Raw genomic sequence first — 15,479 nt, 5'->3', positions numbered from 1 at the left:
TTTTATTATTATCTTTTTTTTTTTTTTTTTTTTTTAAATTTAACCCCCACACTACCGCCTAAGTGCGGTAGTGCTTATTTTTTTCCCCAGCACCCATGGTGTGTGTGTGCAGGTGTGAGACACAGTGAAAAGACACAAAGTGCACAAATCTTTATTCAATTTCCACCACCAGGAAGATAGAAAAAACACCCGAGTGGCCAGTGACAAGCACTGCCCTTCAAACCACAGGGCAATGCTGTGTGAGCAAAACAGTGAAGGGGAGGGTAGGGATCAAATCAAAATAGAGTTGGAGGGAGAAATGATGCACTCCACTCCCTGCGGCGCCCACCTCTCCCTGAACGACTCCAGGGTGTCGGCGGACACCGCGTGCTCCTTCTCCAAGGACACCCGGGCTCTAACATAACCCCGGAAGAGGGGCAGGCAGTCGGCCCTAACGACCCCCTCCACGGCCCGCTGCCTGGACCTGTTGATGGCCAGTTTGGCCAGGCCCAGGAGCAGACCCACGAGGAGGTCCTCGGACCTGCCCTCCCTCCTCCGTACCGGGTGCCCGAAGATCAGGAGCGTGGGACTGAAGTGCAGCCAAAAGCAGAGGAGAAGGTTTCTGAGAAAATCAAAAAGGGAGTGCATCCCCTGTTTATATTTTTTTTTTTTTTTTTTTTTTTTTTTCCTTTTTTTTTCTTTCTCTTTTTTTTTTTTTTGGGCTAGCATTCCTTTTTTTTTTTTTTTTTTTTTTTTTTTTTTTTTTTTTTTTTTTTTTTTTTCCACACTACCGCCTAAGTGCGGTAGTGCTTATTTTTTCCCCAGCACCCATGGTGTGTGTGCGCAGGTGTGAGACACAGTGAAAGACACAAAGTGTACGAATCTTTATTCAATTTCCACCACCAGGAAGATAGAAAAAACACCCGAGTGGCCAGTGACAAGCACTGCCCTTCAAACCACAGGGCAATGCTGTGTGAGCAAAACAGTGAAGGGGAGGGTAGGGATCAAATCAAAATAGAGTTGGAGGGAGAAATGATGCACTCCACTCCCTGCGGCGCCCACCTCTCCCTGAACGACTCCAGGGTGTCGGCGGACACCGCGTGCTCCTTCTCCAAGGACACCCGGGCTCTAACATAACCCCGGAAGAGGGGCAGGCAGTCGGCCCTAACGACCCCCTCCACGGCCCGCTGCCTGGACCTGTTGATGGCCAGTTTGGCCAGGCCCAGGAGCAGACCCACGAGGAGGTCCTCGGACCTGCCCTCCCTCCTCCGTACCGGGTGCCCGAAGATCAGGAGCGTGGGACTGAAGTGCAGCCAAAAGCAGAGGAGAAGGTTTCTGAGAAAATCAAAAAGGGAGTGCATCCCCTGTTTATATTGGGTCAGCTAATGCCTCCTGATTGGCCCAAGTTAATAACCCCAATCAAGGATCTCCTAGTCAACAAGATCCACTTGGTTCCAATCACTAAAGTTATGATTCTGCATCATGTCTCTCATGACAGGAATGTGCAAGCAATGTGTTGAAGGTCTGCAGATGGTAAATAAACAAACAAACTTGAGCTCCAAGCCCTGAAGACCTTAGACGTAGGAGCAGTTGAAGGCTATTCAGCCCATTGAGCCAGCTCCACCATTCAATGAGATCATGGCCAATCTGATAATCCTCAACTCTACTTTCCCGTGATACCCCTAATATCCTTGATTCCCTTAATCTTTTAGAATCTGCCTCTCTAAACTATGAAAATAATCCTGACCCAACCTCAACAGCCCTCTGCAATAGAGAATTCCATGGACTCACCCTCTGAGGGAAGAAATTCCTCCTCAGTTAAGAGTATATGATTTCCCATGCAAACAAAAAATGACAACTTTGCATCACCTTTCAAACCAGTTAGAATCCATTGGAAGTGTAAATCAAATGTAACCTTATGTTGCAAAAGAAATGAAGGCTGGTGTGGCAGAAGATATTAGTTGGAAGGGAAGAACCAAGGGGAACAAGAATTGCTCCTCAAACTGAAGTCGACATAATTCAATTGATTAACAGGGGAAATGGTGCTTCAAAAGCAATGATAGACTTCACATTAAGTAGACAGTACAGCACAATAGATCCCACAAACCTTCCATCAGATATGGTCTCAAAGTCTGCAAAGACCAAGATATTCTTTTCCAAATAGTCTCTTGGTTCCTTTGTCACGTTGCGTGAGACATGAGTCAAATTCTACAAAATCATTTTGTTTTAATTTAATCATGGAAATGTGAGTGTCACTGGCTAGGCTGGCATTTAATACCCATCCCTGATTGCCTGGAGGGCTTTTAAGTGTCAACTCCAGGATCATGGGCCTGGATTCACCTACAGGCCAGGCGAGGTAAGGATGGCAGATTTCCCTCCCTCAACTCAACCAAATGGGCTTTTGTGGCAATCAACACTGGTTACCATTAGGCCAGTTCTTTATTCCAGACTTCAAGCTTGAAGTCCAATTATACCAAATCCCAGAAATTTGGCCAACTTTTGCTGGCACAGTGACATTACCACTGTCAATGTCTTTGCCCTTGCGCACATGAGTTTTGCTGTCATCAGAAAGGGACATTTCTGCGAACCTTCTCTTCTTTGGGTCATGTCAGTGTTCCTTTTTCACCCAACCAGCTAAGAGCCCCTGGCCTCATTGCTTCTGGTCAGGACCATTTCGCTCTAAACTGTAGACAAAAACTTCCAGGTCTCAGATTTTATTTTTGCAGCACCCATTTACACATCCTTTGCGCATTAGCAGGCACTAACCTCTTCCTAAAAAGCAAACCTTTTTCCTCGGACCATCCCAAGTCTCTGCTTTTTAACTTGGCTTGATTTATTATTGTCACATGTACCTCAATGCAGTGAAAGGCTTTGTTTTGTGTGCAGTACAGGCAGATCATACCATACAAAGTGCTCAGGGTAATAGAACAGAGCAAGGAATGCAATGTTATGGTTGTAGAGAAGGTGCACAAACAGCGAGATCAACACTTCAATTTGAAATTTGAGAGGTCCATTCAGAATTCTAATAACAGCGGGGAAGGAGCTGTTCTTGAATCTGTTGATACGCGTATGTAGGCATGCAAGATTCTAAAAACTTGACAACTCAGTTGGCTCTATTTCTCACCTCAGGCTCAAGTTGTCATCTACATAGGGAGATGGGTCACATTTGCACTGCCCAGAAATGATGTCATGATCAGGAAAACAAATCATTCTTTGGCTCCTGTCAGAGTTATTTATTTCAATTAGATTAAAGGACTTTTTTTTGTGCAAAATTCGCCTTTCGAAATGTTCATCCTTTATATTGTTATTTACCTCAGTTGGAGATTAATCAGGATGCAGGAAAAGTTGGCCATTTATTTTACATCTGACCTGATATAATTCATGTCATGTGGGAGGGTCTGAAGCTGATTGCCAAACCGATCCTCTCAGCTGTTGATCAGTTTGTTAAACGTACCTTGGAAGGAAATAGTATATTGGGGACGCTGCAGATAGATAGTGCATAAAGAGACCATTCAGCCCATCAATTCTTCAATGACCCTCTGAAGAACATCCTACCCAGACCACCCCCCACCCCCCCTTACCATGGCTAATGCACCTATCCTTGACATCCCTGGAAAATTATGGGGCAATTTAGCATGACCAAAATACTTAACCTCCACAACTTTGAACTGCAGGAGGAACCCCACACAGACACAGGGTGAACATGCAAGCTCCACACAGACAGTCGCCTGAGGCTAGAATCGTATCTGTGTCCCTGGTGCTGGGAGGCAGCCATGCTACACACTGATCCACCATCCCACCCAGTCAGATTTGCTTATGTTAATACATAAATGAAATGGATAAGCTATTTGTCCTCCCAGGTGAATGAATATTGCTAAGAAGAGTAGAGATAATCTGTCCAGGGAATATCGCTAAAAGCAATTGTCTAGGATTGTGGGAGATCATTGATCACAACTGAGTGTTGCTACCCAAATTGCAATGTCATCTACACTTTAAAAGTACTTTGTTGGCAGAAAAGTGCATCGAGGCAAAGCAAGGTGAATAAAGGTGCGACATAAATTTTGGTCATTCCTTCCTCATCTGGTGGAAAAGGACTCTACCACATCTCCCCCGTTATAGGGAAAATACCACCTTCTGCTTCAGTTGGTAAAACAGCTCACCGACAAAATATATATTTAAGGATATGTAAATTTATGCCATCAAATTGTGGGTTTAGTGCAGTGGAAAAGCCCCCACACTGCAAGAAATTGCATCAAAACATCTCTCTCTCTCTCTCTGTTTTTGTTACCTGGATGGTGAAATCAGAAATTCTCCAGTAAGAACTAGTTGTCACCTCTCACATTTTCCTGTGAATCCCCATGAAAGAAGGAAGAAAACAAAGACAGTGAAAGAGCAAATTCTCAACTAGGTAAGGAAAGAGATGTGCAAACAACATTTTAACAACAACAAAATGAAAACTGGAAGGAATTGGAAGAGACTGAAAGAAATAAGACATCACCTCCTGTAGGCCAGACTGGTGTGATAGATATTTCACCATGAATTTCTTTGTTTCTTTTCCATCATTAATACGCATGTCCTGTAATTATTTTTGAGAAATTAACCAATTATGGCCTATTTTGAATGGCTATGACCAACTTTGTTGCATTGAAATGGATGCAGTGCATGCAAATTTTATTTTTCTGCTTGTAAAGACAGGGCCTTGTATGGTGCTATATGTAGCTTCCAGTATGTGCACGTGTGCCATTATGTGCACTGTAAGCCTGACTGCCAATCCTGAATTGGCTATCAGTGTAATCACCCACACACTCAGAATTATTAAGCAAATGCTGTCCAAATGCAGAATCATGTCTAAAGTTGGACTCTGCGCTGCGAGCTATGCAATCGCAAGTAGTTTGGGAATGGCCAATAACTTGTTTGGTGCAAACAACCAAAGGGACTTACTGTTTGATTCGATACAGCGATCTTTGGAATGTCCAGCCTTCCTACCTGGCATCACACTGGCACTGAAATTCACATACCACATTAGTCTGGCTTTAGTGTTAAAGGCAAATTGCCGTTTCGGCTTTGCAACAGCATCCTGTTAGTGGTGAGTACCACTTGTGTTTCTAGTTAGCTTCAGTTGCAGCTTAAATCATTGAGGGACTGTATCTTTACAGGGTAATCTGAGGTAAACTGGGTACTCCTCAGGAACAAGAGTCTTTGTGTGGCATACAGCAAGAATCAATCCTCTCATGACGGTCATTATCCCTCAGGATGGCTAGATGTGCCCTACTTCAACATTAAGAAATCCACTAACTAACCAGCCTGCACTGTCTTCTCAGAAGATACAAAAGTCAATTTCCCAGATGAACTGGTATTCTTGAGAATTGTCCTGATGTGTGCAACATGTAACCATTCAGTAAAATGTGTCTTTTGTTCAACAATGTTCTATTTTGTATCAATGCCATTTGTGTTAACCTCACACCTTTTGCAATGCAACCAGGTGAAGGTATATATGAAGCCCGTGGATAATCTTTGCAGTCCTGCCACAGGCGCGAATCATGAAAGAACTGTGACAGTTCAAGCAAACTCAGCTGTTCCCGTATATTTCTCTGTGGTTCCTCTAACCATTGGCGATATGCCCATCACAGTAATCGTATACAGCATGGGTGATATCCAAATAAGTGATGCTGTTATGAAGAAACTGAAAGTGCTGGTGAGTGCATGTTTCTTTGCTCTATGTTATAAATACTTACCAATAAGAGTGCTTTGGCATGAGTGCAATTTATGCAGTGTCACTGAAATAGTAGGTGTATCTTAATGATGTTGGAGTATGCAGTCAGATCGTATTTCAGCGGCAAAGGGATATAATTTGGATTAAATAAATGATATTTGACATCACTGGCATCAGTGAAGTTAACATTGAATTCCCAGACTGGTGTTTGCTTCTGTTGACTGTCCTGATCTGTAGTCTCGATTCCCTACAGTATGGAAACAGGCCCTTCAGCCCAAACTGACCCTCTGAAGAGTAACCCACCCAAACCCATTCCCCTACATTTACCCCTGACTAATGTACCTCGCACTATGGGACAATTGAGTTTGGCCAATTCACCTGGCCTGCACATCATTTAAATTGCAGGAGGAAACCGGAGCAAGCCCACACAGACAGTTGCCCAAGGCTGAAATCGAACGTAGGTCCCTGGTGTTGTGAGGCAGCAGTGCTAACCACTGAGCCACTGTACCACCATCTGGCAGCTAAACCAGCAAGGTCTGAACTGTCTTCTGAAATACTTGGACTTAAGAATTTGACTCGCCCTACCTTTTTTGTCGGAGTATGCTGGAATGCACGATTACTGTGAATAAAAACCCAATTCGGAGTCTCGATAGGTGAACATTTGCAGTACCCACAATGCACTCCAGCTTTAGTTTGTGATGCACTTAAGCAGGTCTTAACTGTCAAAAAATGTTAGCAAGTTAAATAAAACACGACAAAGCAAAATGCTACTCTTGTTGGAAATCCGAAATCAGATAAAGTGATGGAAGGTCTGGTATCATAGAATCCCTACAGAGTGGAAACAGACACTTCGGCCCAACAGGTCCAAATGGGACAGTATCCCACCCAAACCCATTCCCCGACCCTACATTTAACCCTGACTAATGCACATCCCTAAACACTGTGGGTAATTTCCCACAGCCAATCCACCCTACCCTGCACATCTTCGGACTGTGGGAGGAAACCGGAGCACCCAGACAAAACCCAGGCAGACAGGGGAGAATGTGCAAAGTCCGCACAGTCGGTCACCCGAGGCTGGAATCAAACCTGGGTCCCTCTGAGGCAGCAGATCTAACCACTGAGCCACCATGCCACCGCAATTGTTTTTTCTGGACCCACTGAGTACCCGCCAATCATGTCCTGAGCTGCCCCCTCCATGCCCTTCCCATCCCTATCTGTCACCACCCACTCCACTAATAAAAGAAACAGGGCTAATGTTACCTGTTTGTCATCTCAATTTAAATAATGTTTTCCTAATATGCATGTTTTCTTTATAGAAGTTTTTTCCCTGTGATGTTTGAGAAGATTTGCAGCTCAGGTTGAGGTTCAGGTTGGTGGTTTGCTCACTGATCTGGTAGGATTGTTCTTAGATGTTTCATCACCATGCTAGGTAACATCATTAGTGAGTCTCCGGTGAACTCTGGTGTTCTGTCCTGCTTTCTATTTCCGTCTCTTTGTCTGTTAAGGGTGAGTGATGTTATTTCCGGTTCTTTTCCTCAGAGTTTGGTCAATGGCATCCAAATCGATGTGTTTATTGAGTTCTGGTTTGAACGCCAGGCCTCTGGGGGATTTCCGTGCGTGTCCTGTGCGCTAGGACAGAACACAGGGCTTCAAGGGAGGCTCACTGATAATGTTCCCTAGCATGGTGATGAAATGTCTGAGAACAAACCTACCAGCTCAGCAAGCAAACTTACAACCTGAGTTTTGTTTCCTTTATTCATTCACAGGATGAGGCAACATCCTGTGGCTAGGCCCAGCATTTATCACCCATCCCGAATTGCCCAGAGGGATAGTTAAGAGTTAGCCACATTGTTGTGGGTCTGGAGTCACATGTAGGCCAGACTAGGTAAGGTTGGCAGTTTCCTTCCCTAAAGAACATTAGTGAACCAAGGTGGGTTTTTTCCAGAGATTTTTTAAAATAGAATTCAAATTACTCCAAGTGTTGTGACAGGATTACAACCAAGGTCCCTACGCCATTACTTGGGTCTCTGGATGAACAATCCAGTGATCATACCACTAGGCCATCATCTCCCCATTTACTTGCAGCAGACATCACCTCAAGTTAAAGGTAACTGGAAAATGTTGAAATTAATGGAGCAAAAACCTTACATTATTTTTTTCTCTGAGAATATAAGTTCAAAAACTATCTGTTTCATTAAATTCAAAATGGGTGAAATGGGACACATGATGGCACTTTGTCCTAATGCATTGACACTAATGTCCTTTAAGGCAGGAAGTTGCCAATCTTACTTGGTCTGGCCGACATGTGACTCCAGACCCACAACAAACTGTTGACTCTTAACAATTTCGGATGGGCAATAAATACTGGACTGGCCAGCAATGCCATCATCCTGTGAATGCATAAAAAACAACCATTGCTCAGCTCTGTTACATTCGGTGGAAATAATTGTAAGCTGGTGCATGAAATGAGTGAGTTGCTTCTCCTTCAAGTGACCATGTACAACCTTACCTCTTAACGTCTGGAAAGTAGGTGACTGTCAACACAAGGATCAAGTGGATTATAAATCATTGATGTGAACAATTGAGCATCCAGTTGTGCAGCACTCTTCATTCTCAAAGACTGCAGTACTACTCTTTTATGAGTGATTAGATTGCAGGCCCCTCGGCCCAACAAATCCACACCGACTCTCTGAAGAGCAACCCACCCAGACCTATTCCTCTATATTTACCCCTTCACCTAACACTACAGATAATTTAACGTAGCCAATTCACCTAACCTGTACATTTTTGGCCTGTGGAAGGAAACACACGCACACATGAGGAGAATGTGCAAACTAAACACAGACAGTTACCTGAGGCAGGAATTGAACCCAGCTCTCTGATGCTGTGAGGCAGCAGTACTAACCACTGAGCCACCGTGCCACCTATTGATTTAACAGAAAATAGCACAATGGTGATCCAAATTGCTTCCCTCAGTGCAGTGAGACCTCTCTGAGTCAGAACTGTCTATCCCACAAGTAGTTGGCTCAGTGGCTAGCACTGCTGCCTTACAGCACCAGGGTCCCAGGTTCAATTCCAACCTTGGGTAACTGTCTGTGTGGAGTTTGCATATTCTCCCCATGTCTTTGTGGGTTTCCTTCAGGTGCTCTGGTTTCCTCCCACAGTCCAAAGATGTGCAGGTGAGGCGAATTGGTCATGCTAAATTGCCTATAGTGCTAGGTGCATTAGTAAGAGGGAAATGGGTCTGGGTGGGTTGCTCTTTGGAGGGCTAGTGTGAACATCTTGGGCTGAAAGGCCTGTTTCCACACTGTAGGGAATCTAGTCTAGTTTTCCTCACTGGAATTGTGAATGTCTTGACTTTTGTTCCAGGGGGAGGGTGTCTTGAAGACGGAAGAACAAAGCATTCCCATTGATCCACGTGGCAAGTATTGCATTCCATTTATAAATCAATCTCATGTCAAAAGGCAACAGAACTTCTTCATGATCTTTTATTTCTCTGTTTTGTTATTAGTGAAGAGTTCCTATCAAGTGTATGAACCGAAACCTTCCAATATGGTTCCAGACACCAAGTCCTACCTGTACATCCGCGCAAGAGGTAAACAAAACTTCACAGCTGGAAGAGGGATTCTGAGTTCAGTTATCAATTGGGAGGTTAACCTTGTATTACCAGGAAAAATGGGACTGCCTTTCCTAAAAGTTTGGTTCATAATTGTAGTTGAGATTCGAGAAACTGCACAGGGAGCTGAGTCGTTGAGGAGCTGACACGAACTCAATGGAAATAAGAGGAGAAAGGACCTTCAGTGTCAGGCCAGACACAAAGTGTTGATGCTGTCGTCAGTCAGGGCCAGGAGATGACTGGCAGTGCATCATTGTAAAGTCCTGTGTCAGATATCTTCATTGGACTTACTGTTCATTAAGGTAGATAGGACAGTAGAGAAGGTGTTTGGTACGCTTGCCTTTATTGGTCAGTGCATAGAGTATAAGAGTTGGGAGGTCATGTTGCAGCTGTACAGGCCACTTTTGAAATATTGCGGGTAAGTCTGGTCTCCCTGCTACAGGAAGGACGTTGTGAATCGGTGGAATTCCCTGCCCAGTGAAGCAGTTTAAGCTGCCTCATTGAATTTTTTAAGGCAAAGTTAGATTTTTAAACAGTAAAGGGATTAAGGGTTTTGATAAGTGGATGGGTAAGTGGAGCAGAGTCCACAAAAAGACCAGCCATGATCTTACTGAATGGCGGACCGGGCTTAAGGGGCCAGATGGCCTACTCCTGCTCCTATTTCTCACGTTCTTATGTTCGTATGACTTACTTCCTGATCCTAACATGAGAAGGATGGAGGTTTACCAATTAAGTTTTCAATCCTTTCCACATCTCCTTAGATGCTGAAGCTGTCTATGTCTGTGTATGGAGAGGTCAGGGTAAGGCTTGGGCTGATAAGTTACTTGGACCACACAAGAGCCAAGGCAATGACCAGCTCCAGACAGTGGAGAACATCTCAGAGAAAATACAGCCTGGTGGAGGAATATAAGATATCACCTCAGTAAACCAAGCTTGCTCGATATCGCAGAGATGCTGAGGATGTCCATTGACTACTTGCATTACCAAACATACACAATATACAATGGGGGTGGCAGGATGGCTCAGTGGTTAGCACCCGGTTCGAATCCAGCCTTGGGTGACAGTCTGTGTGCAGTTTGCACATTTTCCCCGTGTCTGTGTGGGTTTCCTCCAGGTGCTCCAGTTTCCTCCCACAATCCAAAGGTGTGCAGGTCAGGTGAATTGGCCAGACAAAATTGCCCATAGTGTAAGGTAAATGAGTCAGGGGTAAATGTAGGGGAATAGGTTTGGGTGGGTTACTCTTCGGTATGGACTTAGGAGGGGAATAGACTGTTTCCGTACTGTAGGGAATCTAATCAAATCGAACTGTGCCTCTTACCCTGCTTTGAGGAGAGCTGGTGATTCCAGTATAGAGTGAGGAGAGTTTTCCCACACGCCCACTTGGAATTGCTAGTCTTCCCTGGGCAAACAAATCAATGAGAAACTAGCCCTCGTGAGGTTTCAGAAAGTATATTCTTTTCAGAAAGGATTCATGTGAGAATGTTTCCGAAGATGAGAGACTTCAATTTTGTGGTTTATAAGGACAGTAGAGAGGTTATTTGACAGAGGTGTTCGCACACTCATGAGAAATCTAAACAGACAGAAATGAGTACAGAAGCAGAACAAATACAGAACACCAACTTCAGACAATTGGTAATCGGATTCCAAGTAAACTTGACAAGTCTTTTACGATACGGCTGGAAAAACCTGGGTCTTGTTTTCAGATCTTCAGCATCTGCAGTTCTTTGGTTTTATTATATGAGAAATCTTTTACTTTCATGCATCTCCTGTATTGTGAGTATGTATTCATTACAAGTATACTCCTGAGACCAGCAAGTGGTTTTTCCACACGCAAGACTCCATAGTGAGGTGACTGGATAAGGCTTTTTAACCACTCGAGTGGTTGGCCAGACCACGTCACATCCGGCGATTGGCCTAACCCTATCAAACTCGTAATGTTTCTATGGTGAAGCATGTCATTCATGCTAACACTCACACACTAGGGGGACAACTCCAGTTTCAGCTGCCTTAGTCCCCAACTCTCTCCTTGTGGCTTTCCCCAAGCCTAAAGGCAGTACGTGCAAAGTCCACCTGCAACTGGAGCTTCAGCTTACTATCCAAGGCTTTCTGAAAGGCACACTGCGTCAGTTCTTATTTGAGTCCAAAAGTGTGGCACTGGAAAAGCACAGCAGGTCACGCAGCATCCAAGGAGAAGGAGAGTCGACACTTCGGACGTAAGCCCCACGTTGACTCTCCTGCTCCTCAGATGCGCCATGATCTGCTGTGCTTTACCAGCGCCACACCTTTTTGACTCTGACTCTCCAACACCTGCAGTCCTCAGTTTCACTCAGTTTATATCTGGTCAGGCCCGGACACCCAGTTCCTCCCTTGCACACAAGTTCAGAGAGACCACCTTCTCGTTAAGCAAAAACAGAAGCAACGCATTTCAAAACTTTGTCCAGCAGTCTCAAGGTCACACACTTTGCATCTTGTCAGCCGGCTGTGGGCCTTACTTCAAAAATCCCTGTGTCAGCCAAGAATGGACTGTCAAGACTGATCTGCAGATGCATACGCACGTACTAAAGACCACAAACAAAATACGAAGAAGGGTCACAGGACCTGAAACGCTAACTTTCTTCATAGAATCCCGACAGCGTAGAAGCAGAACCTTCGGCCCAACAAGTCCACACCAACCCTCTGCAGAGTAACCCACCCAGACCCATTCCCCTATCTATTACTCTACATTTACCCCTGACTAATGCACCTGACCACTTCCCTGAACACTGTGACCTGACCTGCACATAGAGTCATAGAGATGTACAGCATGGAAAGAGACCCTTTGGTCCAACCTGTCCATGCCGATCAGATATCACAACCTGCCAGCACCCGACCTATATCCCTCCAAACCCTTCCTATTTATATACACATCCAAATGCCTCTTAAATGTTGCAATTGTACCAGCCTCCACCACATCCTCTGGCAGCTCATTCCATACATGCACCACCCTCTGTGTGAAAAAGTTGCCCCATTGGTCTCTTTTATATCTTTCCCCTCTCACCCTAAACCTATACCCTCTAGTTCTGGACTGCCCAACCCAAGGGAGAAGACTTTGTCTATTTATCCTATCCATGTGCCCCTCATAATTTTGTAAACCTCTATAAGGTCACCCCTCAGCCTCCGACGCTCCGGGAAAAACAGCCCCAGGCTGTTCAGACTCTCCCTGTAGCTCAGATCCTCCAATCCTGGCAACGTCCTTGTAAGTCTTTTCTGAACCCTTTCAAGTTTCACAACATCTTTCCGATAGGAAGGAGACCAGAATTGCACGCAATATTCCAACAGTGGCCTAACCAATGTCCTGTACAGCCGCAACATGACCTCCCAACTCCTGTACTCAATACTCTGACCAATAAAGGAAAGCATACCAAACACCTTCTTCACTATCTATCTACCTGAATCTCCACTTTCAAGGAGCTATGAACCTGCACTCCAAGGTCTCTTTGTTCAGCAACACTCGCTCGGACCTTACCATTAAGTGTATAAGTCCTGCTAAGATTTGCTTTCCCAAAATGCAGCACCTCGCATTTATCTGAATTAAACTCCATTTGCCACTTCTCAGCCCATTGGCCCATCTGGTCCAGATCCTGTTGTAATTTGAGGTAACCCTCTTTGCTGTCCACTACACCTCCAATTTTGGTATCATCTGCAAACTTACTAACTGTACCTCTTATGCTCGCATCCAAATCGATCCTGTGGGAGGAAACCGGAGCACCCGAAGGAAATCCACGCAGATACAGGGAGAATGTGCAAACTCCACACAGACAATCACCTGTTTTCACTCCACACGCACTGCCGGGATCTGCTGAATTTCTCCAGCGATTTCCATTTTTGATCATTTCCAGTCTCCAGCATCTGCAGTTCTTTGTTTTTTTTTTAAACTGTTTTGGTCATTTCTGTTCCATTCGGTTTTTAGGCGCTTCAGATTTAGTTGAGTGTTCCCATCTCCCCCCGAGCTACATCCCATTCAGTGACTCCTTATTGGTGCCCTTTCTTTGTAGGTCACGTGATGGGAGACATTGTGGAAAACAGCCTGTCGCCTGAGGGGATTGAGAATCTCATTCGATTACCGACAGGGTGCACTGAGCAAACGACGACCGCATTGGCCCCAACAGTCTTTGCTGCCAATTACCTCGACAAAAGTGACCAATGGTTGCATCTAAAGGCAGAGCTGAAGGACGAAGCACTCAGTCACATTAGAGCAGGTAGGGATCTGCCTGGAAATCATTTAAAACACACTGAACCATTTCTCAAATATATACGGAAGTTAGCTCGCTGAGCTGGAAGGCTTGTTTTCAGACGTTTCATCACCATGATGAGGCAACATCATCAGTGAGAGTCTCCAGTGAAGCGCTGGTGATATGTCCCACCTCTCTAGTTATAAGTTTTGGTTTCTGAAGGTGGGTGATGACATTTCCAGTTCCTTTTTTCAAGGGAAGGTAGAATTTTCCATACGTAGAGAGAAAGAAGGGCACCACTTTGACTGGGACAACACACACGCATCCTAGAACAAATGAAACAAAAGCACACATGAGATTCCTTGAAGCATGGCATTCTAACCGGAACTAAATCAATAACCACATCAATTTAGATCCCGTTTACCTACCCGTGAAAAAAAGAACCAGAAATGACATTACCCACCTTAAGGAATCAAAACCAAAAAGTAGAGAGGTGAGATATATCTCCAATGCTTCACCGGAGATTCTCATTGATGATGTTACCTAGTCATGGTGACAAAATGTCTGAAAGCAAACCTTCCAGCTCAGCGAGCTCACCTACATCCATATCATCAAGTTGAGCTGCAAATCTTTTTCAAAAGTTTCTTAAATATTACAACAGATTGGATTACTTATTGCAAAAGGGACTAGATTTTAAAAGTCAAGAAGTGTTGTTACAGTCTCATCAGGCATTGGTGAGACCACACCTAGAGTATTGAGTCCAGTTCTGGTCTCCGTCCTTAGAGGAAGGATGTGGTGTCCCCATAGGTAGTTCAGAAGAGGTTCACCAGGTTGATTCCAGGGATGAAGGGGCGGTCATATGAGGGGGTGCTGAACAGCTTGGGCTTGTACTTGCTGGAGTTCAGAGGGATGAGGGGAGATCGCACTGTGGTACAGTATGTAAAATGTGAAAGGGGATTGTTAGGTGGACGTTGCACAAATGCTCCTCCTTGTTGAACAGCCTCGAGCAAGAGTTCATAGGTGTAGAGTGAGGGGAGATAGGTTTAAAACGAGATGGGGAGAAAAGATTCCTCTTGGAGGGTTGGGATTCTGTGGAACTCACCGCCCCAGAGTGGAGGTAGAATCCATTAGCCGATTCAAGAATGCAACAGATATGTTTCTGATGAAAATTATGATATAGAGCTATGGAGAGCAGGCAGGAGAGTCGGGTTGAGGCCAGGATAAGATCAACCATGATCATGTTAAATAGCAGAGCATGCACAAAGGACTGATTGACCTACTCCTGCTCCCAATTCCTAGGCCATTATGTTCTTGTGGTTGCAATGGTACTGTCCCTACCACTAGACCCAGTCTCAAGTTCCACCTACAATGACACTGTGAAATAATGTACTTGAGCAGATTGACTGGGAAAATATGAATAACTAGAGTTGGTGCTTTTCTGGCTCAGTGATAGCATCCCTCCCTCTAAGCCAGGAGTACTTACAGGGTGGCATAGTGGTTCAGTGGTTAGCACAGTGCCTCATAACAGCAGAGACCAGGGTTTGATTCCACCCTTGGGCAACCGTCTGTGTGGAATTTGTCCAAAGATGTGCAAGTTGGGAGGATTAGCCATGCTAAATTATCCCATAATGTTCAGGGACGCGCAAGCTGGATGGGTTAGCATGGGAAATATGGGATAGGGTAGGGGGATACGTTTGAGTGAAATGCTCTTCAGAGGGTTGATGTGGACTTGATGGGCTGAATGGCCTGCTTCCACAGTGTAGGGATTCTATGATTTGATTTGTGTTCAAGCCACCTGCTCCAGAAGTGTGTAATAACAGGTTGTTTAGAAAATATTTTTATGAAAAGCATTGATGCAAGAGCGATCCTTAGACATGGACTGTAACATACCAAAGCATTTGCTGATGGTTATTTTTATCCCTTTAAGAGACCACCTAAGTTGTGTTCCCTTTGATTTACT

General features: G+C 44.6%; 1 protein-coding gene across 2 annotated transcripts in view; it reads left to right on the top strand.

Annotated features, from left to right (window-relative positions):
• The window catches only part of LOC140455402 (complement C4-A-like), a 150,301-nt gene that overhangs the window by 62,864 nt on the left and 71,958 nt on the right, over positions 1-15,479 (top strand). For both annotated transcript variants that reach the window (XM_072550220.1, XM_072550221.1), the window contains 4 exons: positions 5,462-5,674; positions 9,062-9,113; positions 9,204-9,287; positions 13,343-13,546. In XM_072550220.1, the coding sequence (XP_072406321.1) occupies positions 5,462-5,674; positions 9,062-9,113; positions 9,204-9,287; positions 13,343-13,546 (553 nt within the window). The remainder of the gene's footprint in view (positions 1-5,461; positions 5,675-9,061; positions 9,114-9,203; positions 9,288-13,342; positions 13,547-15,479) is intronic.

The sequence above is a fragment of the Chiloscyllium punctatum genome, chromosome 30 (genome assembly GCF_047496795.1).
Source record: "Chiloscyllium punctatum isolate Juve2018m chromosome 30, sChiPun1.3, whole genome shotgun sequence".
NCBI classification, from domain to species: Eukaryota; Metazoa; Chordata; class Chondrichthyes; order Orectolobiformes; family Hemiscylliidae; genus Chiloscyllium; species Chiloscyllium punctatum.
The sequence above is the reverse complement of the archived record's forward strand: the minus strand, read 5'-3'. Positions and strand labels throughout refer to the sequence as shown.